Here is a 9,352-nt window from a genome sequence, read left to right on the forward strand (position 1 = left end):
AGGAGAAGAACAGGTGGTTCAGGAGGAGCCTCAAAGCGAGGAGTTTGATCTGATCTAGGTGGCGTTTCCCCAGTTGACTTTTGCGCCAAGGATGATCCCTAGTTTGTTTTATATTTATCTTTTATTTTGTAATAAGACTTCCGCTATGTAATAAATACTCTGATGTTATTGTGACATTTATCTCTATACACTCTGTAATTATATATGTTGACTTCTTGGCGCATGTATGAGATGCACCTGGCTTTGTTCCTTAAAGCCCGGGTGTGACACACAAACCATATCATGAAAACAACAAAAAGATTTAGAAATGTTGGTTGTTACGAAGTCAACTGGAATAAGAGAATTTTTATAGAGCAAACTTACTTGTCCAGCTCCCTAGATGTTGGAAAATCTTCAACCGACCATAGTTGGTTCCTACCACACTGCCTCTCAACCCTGTGCGGCAGGTGCCACTCAACACACCAAAAACAGATCATAGGACATCTCATTATATAGTGCATCATCGTCGTCGCATATTGGACTAAAGATCATCCCAGCCAATTGAATCAGCGGCCATAGCAAAGGCATAAGGCTCCTCTTCATTCCTAAAGTCAGGACTATTGGAGGCAATAATTCCATCTCTGAATTGGACACGTGTTCTGATCGTAGGATCAACCACAATATCAGGAATGTCTCCTACAACGCCGACCAATATGTAATAATAAACTGACAACAATGAAATAAACTAAGTTGGTATGCTCTAAAATGGTGATCGGCTGCAAAGGAACTTACTGCAAGGGGTCTGTGCCAAAGGGACACCCTCAGAAGAATCTAGCTGGAGGTCATGAGTGCCACAATCATTTGCAGGCTCACTTAATGGGATCATATTGGGGGCATATTGAGCATCTGGCATGGTTGGCACGACCTCAACACCACGATCATAGTTTTCCTCTACAGGGTGAGAGGCAACTACCAACCGCTGTACCACCACCTCCATGACTTGCTTTTGGGTCTTCGTAGCCGATTTAACATAATTCTCCCAATCTTGCTCACACTCAATTGGGATGATAAGTATTTGCACATTGGGTGGAGGACCTATGTTTAGCACCCCATCAACGACGATGTCGTCAACATCATGCCAACCGATCTTCTCCTTAGCCTTAGTAACCACGTCACTAAAGGAGGGTCTTTCATTGAATATCACGGCCACCCATTGCATGTCAATGAACTCAACATTTCCATAATGATCTTGTTCCACGATGCCTCCATGGTATATGCCCAAAAAATTATCCGTCTATTTGAAACACGAATTCAATGTTTAATAACCAATTATGATGGTTAGTGCCTAACCGCAGACATGGACAATTTTCAATGAATTACTAACTAATAACGAATTCAATGTTGTCCATCTAAGGGCTAGTTTGGGAACCCTATTTTTCCAAGGGTTTTCCATTTTTAAAGGGAAATTAGTTCATTTTCCCTTAGAAAAATAGAAATCCCTTGTAAAAATGGGGTTTCCAAACTGGCCCTAACTAATAATGAATTACTAACTAATACATAACTACTAACTAACTAATAACTAATAAAGAATTTCTATAACTAAATACTAGCTAACTAAAAGCGAATTACTAATAATAATGAGCTGCTAACTAACTTCTAACAAATTACTAATAAAAGCTAAATACTTCTAGAAAAAGGGTTATACCTAAGGTTGCGTTGGAGTAAGGAAAACATTGGCGGTGGAGTCAGATGATCTCCTCTCTGTAAAAAAACATAGTAGTAAGTAAAAAAATTCTACAACGCCTCTCGTGCACGGGAAGTTTGTTAAACCTGCAAATACAAATTCATTTGACATTCATCACATTCACATTTATCATAATCAATCAAATTCTCATTTGTCAAAACCACATTCACGATAATCACATTCAACAAACAACCAGTGACAAACACCTAATCAAGTTTTCAAACTAATTAACTAACTAAATTTATCACTAGGTATTTAGCAAAAAAATACCTAACTAAAATCCAAACTAAAATCCTTACCGAGTAGCGTAGGAGCGGCGTCGTGCGGTTGGGAGCTCCGTGGTAGCCGGCACAGTGAGGGGTTGGGGTCACTGGCGCTTCGCGGGGTGCGGCGACAGAAGCGCTGGGGTGGGGTAGGGGTAGCTGGCGTGGCTAACGGCGTGGTGGCGATGGGTGGCGACGTGGGCTGTGGGGCGGTGGCGGCGTGGGCTACCGGGGAGGCGGCGCGCGGGGAGCCGACACCGGCGTGGAGGTGGCGGTGGCGGCGCGGTGGCGGTCGGGCAAAGGCAGTCGAGCGGCGTGGCAAAAAATGCCAAAGGACGGCACAGGTTTGGTATAAAGGGGGTCGGCGCCGAGATCTGTGGCGCTGACCCCCGACATGTGGCGATACGGCATAGAAGGGTGGACTGTAAGATCTGTGGCGCTGACCCGTAGCCATGTGGTCGCCACGCAAGCGCCACGTCAGCCCAAGCCGTCGAGATCTAGACGCTAATAGCATTGGCGCCGGCTACGTTTGCTAGGTGCCAAGTTGTTGATGCGATCTAAGGTTTTATTTTTTGAAATGAAACTAGAAAAGATATATTTGTGAAAATCTATACTACTTATTAAGAAGGTAAGAGTAGTCTGTCGTTCTGCCCTCTCCCGTATCAAACAATGGCTGCTCAGGAATCGAACCTTGGATCTATTGAGCAAAATACCTAGCCTTCCACCCTCTAGCCAACGTGACTCATGTTGAATTGTGTACAACTTCAACTAAAACGTCTTTTGTGTTTAACCCGCCGTCCACTCTGTATGGTCACTGAGTCTAGAAAAACATTTATAGCTTGGCCCCTGATCTTTCTGAAATTTGGTACGCAGTCCAGGAAATAAAGAAAATAGGGAAAAGAAGTTTAGAAATTAATTTTTAGTTTAAAAATAATTGCAGAAACCCATTTAATTCATGGAAATTTCATATTAAATCCAAATGAGTTCATTCCAATTTCTATAATTCTATAATATTATTTTTTATCACATAATACCTCTGTTTTGTCATGAAAATAACAATAAAATTGATTTCCTAATTAATCCTATATCAAATACATAGAAACTTTGGAAATTCATAACTTCTCCATTTTAATTCCAAATTGAACCGTTCCAATTGTGTTAGTCTCGTATGAATATTTACTACGCAGTAACAACATTGATTATACCATGTTTCATACTTTTATAATTAGATATTTATTTATCCTATGTTAATTGGGTTAATCTATGTCTATTGGATTAATTTATTTAATATATTAATATAGTATTCTAACTTTATGGTTATACGATGTTTGACCATTAGTCTTGCAAACACACACACTTACCTTTTTGTTTAAGCAAAAGCGTATGGTGGTACGTGTCCGATGACTAACAATGTACGAGGGAATTTCTTCCGATATGTGTGAAACGTGCTCTCCAATAATGAGACCATGCAAATCGTAACATATATCAAAGTCTGCATGATACTGATGCTTGCAATGTAGTGGTGAAACAGATAGATTATAAATAACAAAATTTATGTATGGCCAGAATCATAAATTGATTATGAAACATTTTCTCATAACGGTATAACACATATTTTGTATATAAGTTATCATAGTATACTGGTATTATATATTTTCGTTGCAACGCACGGACATTCAGCTAGTAAAACTTGTAAATTGCAAAAAAAAAAAAAAACGAAGTCGCCTTCTTCAAAAACCTCTTCGACGTCGCACCCGCAACGCACGCTGGCGGGCGGCGGCCATGGCGTACCTCCCTCCCCACAAGCGCCAACCCAGCACCACAGCCTCCACGCCCATCCCCGCACCCAACCCGCCACCTCCGTCCCTCTCCTCCTCCCTTCGCTCCCTCTCCCTCTCCTCCCCGCGCGGCCGCGGCCGCGGCGCAGTCGGACGCCACCCGCTCGCTTCTACAAAGATTTTCCGCGCTGCCGGCTGCATCTCCCGTTGGTTCCCTCTACCTCCCTTCTCCCCTGCCGGCGACGGCGAGGAGTACACCCTACGCCTCGAGCCCTTCCCTTGTTCCCCCATCGAGCACAGGACCGGCGCCAAACCCCTTGCCCTTGTCGTCGCCTCCACCCCAGGACAAGGCTCTTCCGGCTCCACTGCGGCGGCAGTCACCTCCATCGCCGAGCAGTTTCTTCCCGATCTCCTTGCCGCCGCGGAGAGGGCCAAGGCAGAAGGCGCGCCTAAGGATGAGTTGGTGAAACTGAGTCTCGTTGCAAGACTGGGAACGGTGCTCTTCGAGTGCCAGCCGTGAGTCCTTTCACCTCTTCTCGTTTGGATCCCAGTTACATTTCTGGGACCTGTGCTTGTCGCGATCTTGCCATGACAGAATTCGACGATTCATCGTGAATTATGTATTCAGAGGTGGATCGCCCGTTTCACTGGACGAACTCCGCCAGGCCGCTAAAGCAGGGGAAGATGGTTCCAGGAGCCAGTTGCGTAAAACGTTCTACACCAGTTTGTCTAGTGAGTGTCTGGATGATATGGAGCGAACCATGGTGAAGAGGATTGGGCTGGATTTTGATTCGTCCAAGAAGCACTATCATGTGAAGGTTTGGTCTTCTAATGCTCCAGTGCAATGTGACTTGAACTACAAATTATGTTGGGCACAGATAAGTAAATGCGTTTAAGGGTCTCAATTTTGTGACAGGTTTCTGATAAGAATCGAAGTGATTCTACAATATCTTGCAAATGCACCGTGGAGGAAGATGGGAGTCTTGCTATCCATAAGGTTAGTGTGCCATTAACCATCTCATCAGGAGTCTGCTTTGTTATTTTGCAGTTCATTTCAACGATTTAAGCTACCAGATTCCTTCGTTCACTTTGAGGAAGCAGCATGTCTTGATTTTTGTCTAATATCAAAAGGGTTTATGTTTTCTAGTATATCTGCTGTCTCGACAAAGTCATGATTCCCGAGGATATCGCACATGTTAATATTTTTTAGCACTTTATGTTTAGGCACATCTAATCTAGTTGCATAAATAACTTGTCCACAAATTCATGAATTTTGGGGCTTCCACGTAACTTTGTAGATGTGTAATGCCATGTTCTGTTGAAAACTTGATAGCTGACATATTATGAAATGCAAAGACATGAACATGTTTACCTCAGACATCTTTATGGACTGTTTACTTCTATATTCCACTGAAAATCTTTGAAGTTCCTTATTGTCGCTTGACTTGTTTAGCTGTTGTCTCTTTCAGGAGATGTGTCTGTTCAAGCTTGTATGTCCTTGAGTAGAAATTCTCGTGCATTACTTTATATCTAGATATTTTGATCTTGTGATGTCTTTAACTGTACTTTCAGCTGTTGCAGAAAATAGTTTATGCTATTTTCAACATCTCTTGCAATATTTAGGATTGCCGTAGATCAGTTGTCTTCATATACGAATCCTGATGCTCTTTGTTTTGTTAATTCAAAACCAGGAGTGACAATTCAAACTCAACTGACCACATCTATTAATTAGCCTTATTTTAAAAGGATAGCAAAAAATATACCTATATGCCACTCAGTGGTACATAAGGAATGAGTATAAAATCTGATGGCATACCAGGAATTTTTCCAAGAATGTAAGAGGGCTTTGCTACTGAATACTAACTTCCTTATATTTAGTTGTTTGTCATTGCAATACATTTTGCCCAATAAGTGCTACAGCATGTTATATTGTATTGCAGTAGGTAGATGGAAAACAATATGCAAATTTCTGGATTAACTGGTGATAGTTAGTTATATTATAGGATGTGATGTGCTCCACATACTATTTGCCTTGTGTTCTTCAAATGCAATTAATTTCAACCAACTATTCAAACCATACTTGAGGTTCTGATTCCTCAGTGCTTCCTTTTATGCAGGTTGAATTGAATCAGGTACGGCACTTGGTGGAAGACATATCCTGTCTTTTCAAAGGTCTTGATCTAAGGTTGATGTTGAGTAAGAAAAGGATCCTGAAAAACCTAGATGTAAATACTTATTGAGAACACCTTGCTTCTCTCTGTTACTATCCTTTTTTCAGAAAGATTGTAGACTTATTTGATGTCAATTGCAGTCTGAAGTGGAAAATGCTGTAAAGAGCTTGGTGTCTACTGCTATTATTGATCCTAATGTGAAAGGGGGAGTTAGATGGCCACTTGGAAAGGAATCAATTGGCGAGAGGTTCAGCATAGTTGGGGTGTGGCACACGGGCTACAAAGCTTTCAGAAACGAGACCATGAGGCTCAAGCTAAGGCATGCTGACAGATTCGATCACCGTACCTCGACTGGGGGAGTTTCTGATGAAGTTACATTCAAACTAACTGCTATATCTTGCAAACTGGAGGTTAGTGAAATCTACTTGAAAGATTGCTGTGTTCTACTCTTTTGTAGCTACTTACTGTTAGGTTACACATTTCACATTTGTCTTTTTATGTGGATTTTGCTTGTGCCCACCTTTAGACAGTTGTCTATTTCATCCCCTTATCTTCAAAACCAGTTATTTAACGCCTCAACTTTACAAAACCTGACAAATAACCTCCTAAATAGTTTTAGTTGGCGATTTTAATGATGTGGCACTTATTTAAGTGACATCAGTTTCGTTTTTTTTTTCAATTACGTCTTCTACAAGTGTCCAAATTTTATGTAACTTTACATAAAAATCCGTAATTAAATATTATATTCGCCTTATCTTTCTTAAAGTTTTAGGAGTAACAGATTAATTATTAAAAATAAGAAATTATATAAAAAGAGTTTAATATTTTTTTGGTTCTGATTCAATTCTTATCTTCTAAGGCCACAGTTTTTACTAGAGCTAAATAATACTATTATTAAACCACAAATTTTTTTTGTTGATTTTATTAAATAAGTTAAGTAGCCTTTTTTCTAATTATTAACTAAATCAATTGTATATTTGTTTTTTTTATAAAAACTTACCAAAGAGTAATAAAATGATCTCCAAGTTTTACAATAACCTTCTACTATCTAAACTAATATACATAAATATTTTTAGAATTTTTTGAGAAATGTAAATTTGGGACCATAATTTACATGTAGTAGTTTAGCAATAATATTGTTTAGCTCTAGTAAAGTTTTTAGTCTAATAAGATAATAAATGAATTGGAGACAAAAATATTAAGCTATTTTTATGCATTTTTTATTTTTAGTAATTAAACTGCTGCTCTAAAAATTACAGAAAAATTAGGAAAAGCATAATATCTAATTATTGATTTTTGTGTAAAATTGCATAAAATTTAGGTACTAGTAGAAGACAGAATTAGAAAAAAAAAACAAAACTGATGCTACTTAAATCAGTGTCACGTCATCAAAACCGTCAACTAAAACTGTACATGATGTTATTTGTCCGCTTTTATAAAGTTAAGAGAATTAAACTTCTGGTTTTAAAAGTGTGTGTGTGTGGGGGGGGGGGGGGGGGGGGTGAAGTAAACCACCACCCTATAAAGATCAGAGGTTATGTAGACTTGTTCCTTTTCTCTATTGAAATAACTTGAAAGTGATGAAAACACAAGTTCTGAATCCGGTCGCGGTTTTTCTTTCTCGGAGTTCCTCCTCTGTCTCTCTTTTTTTAACATTGTAGGCGTACTGATAATTGTATTGGGCCATCGTGATTTCTTCAAATTGGTAGCGTAACATTGCAGTACACTGCACCCTGGTTCACTGCATCCTGGCCACGCCTTCTGTTATTTTTCCAGGAAGATGATCTGGCGGAGAGCGCTGTGAAAGAGATGCTGGAGTCTGCGGTCCAAATGCTATGGGACAATGCGCTCAATTACCGGGTCGTGCCTTGAGCTCCGGTTATGCAGACAATATTTCTTCCTTGAAGATGCAAAGCGACATGATTTCTTTGAGCCCCTCCTGTCCTGTATATACATCTGCGATGGTGAGACTCAAGTTGTACTTCAAGTGTGGCAACAATTACTAGTACTAAACAAGAGAACTCCTAGACACAACTGACGCTGGGGCTGCCCACGCACGCCATCAAAAAAAAAAAGTAGCGTTCGGTTAGCTTGGCTGGTTCCCGGTCATTCGGTCCCACGTAGTTAGGTTGTCGAGTTCTGATTGAGTCCTGAAAAAAGTCGCGGATGGAGTCGTCCTGGAAAATATCCCCATCCTCATCCTCGCCCTTCTGCCCGAACTCAACCGCAATGTACGATCGCACCTCCCCGCTCTCACTTTGCAAGGACACCACCTCGGTCCATAAACAACTTGTCCAAAGTAATAAGCGGACGTGCCAAAGCGACACACAGTTCTTCCATGCAAGCAACCAGCCAAGATGCCGAGGCAGCCATCCCATCCAAATCAACACAACACTCGGCCTTTTGGTACCATCAACAATCTCCAAGAGGAACAAAACCAGCCAACCGAACAAGGCAGAGCATTACACCTTCGAGCAAGGCAACCAAGGGGGCAGAGAAGGTCGAGGCTTCCACAGAGGGAATACATGCGTGAAAAAGGTCATGGCTGGGGCATGACATACTGTTTTGTATACGACAAAAAACACGAAGCATGTAACTACAGAATGCAGTTACAACAAACTAGTGCAAGAGTTGGAAGAAATCATATGACACACATTGAAGCATGTTTTCCACAACGCTCCATGCGAAAGTAGCTACATCGAGTCTTATAGTTCCCTTTATCACCTAGCCGCCAATTAATAGCTCCATGCATGTAGCACCGGTCTAAAATAGTGTTCGTTTTTGCACTTTATTTTTTATGTCTATATTCAAATGGATGGTGATGAATCTAGATACTTATATAAAACACATACATTAAGTAGTGTATGAATCTCATAATAGCCTAAAACGAATTCTAATTTCGGACAGAGAGAGTATAAAATATGGTGCGAATGTGAATATTTGCTCTAGCTCTTTTTCAAAACAAGCAAGCCCCTATTTGATTCTAACAGTTTGGTCTCTAAGTCTATGACATACTCACAAACAAGATGCTCTTAGCAAGAGAGACGTACAACTAGCAAAGTTACTAACAATTCTAACTAAACTAGTTACGCTAGCTACACAAGCAACTAATCACACTAACAAATAAAGCTAAGAATGAAAATACAAGTCTTGTAGTGAGCAAACCAATTGAGTCAAGTGAAATGATCACAATGATTTATCTGTGAGGTTTAGTTGCTTGCTGGCAATGTCCTTGTTGTCATAACTACAAGCTAGGTGGTTTACACACTAATTAGCAACACATGCTAAGGACACTTGAAAGTGCATTCATCCCTTTTGTGGGTTTTGGTGATTTAGATAACAACACATTTAAGGGTCTAGCAAGTTTGCTAAGTGAAAGGGAAATGTGCCCTTAGGCCATTTCTAAAGAGTTTTGGT

At 40.4% G+C, this 9,352-nt stretch overlaps 1 protein-coding gene across 2 annotated transcripts; it reads left to right on the top strand.

Moving 5' to 3' along the window:
* The first annotated feature begins 3,675 nt into the window (after window positions 1-3,675).
* Window positions 3,676-8,595, top strand: LOC109946040 (uncharacterized). Of its 2 annotated transcripts, none has more exons than XM_020552627.3 (6): window positions 3,676-4,280; window positions 4,393-4,582; window positions 4,681-4,761; window positions 5,882-5,989; window positions 6,076-6,345; window positions 7,712-8,024. In XM_020552627.3, exons 1-6 carry the CDS (start codon window positions 3,769-3,771, stop codon window positions 7,805-7,807), a joined length of 1,257 nt encoding a protein of 418 aa, XP_020408216.1. In that variant the 5' UTR covers window positions 3,676-3,768; the 3' UTR covers window positions 7,808-8,024. The 2 variants fall into 2 exon arrangements, with proteins under 2 accessions (XP_020408216.1, XP_020408215.1); XM_020552626.3 differs by having other exon boundaries at window positions 3,756-4,280; window positions 4,360-4,582; window positions 7,712-8,595.
* The last annotated feature ends 757 nt before the right edge of the window (window positions 8,596-9,352 follow it).

This window comes from Zea mays, chromosome 4, assembly GCF_902167145.1.
Source record: "Zea mays cultivar B73 chromosome 4, Zm-B73-REFERENCE-NAM-5.0, whole genome shotgun sequence".
NCBI lineage: Eukaryota > Viridiplantae > Streptophyta > Magnoliopsida > Poales > Poaceae > Zea > Zea mays.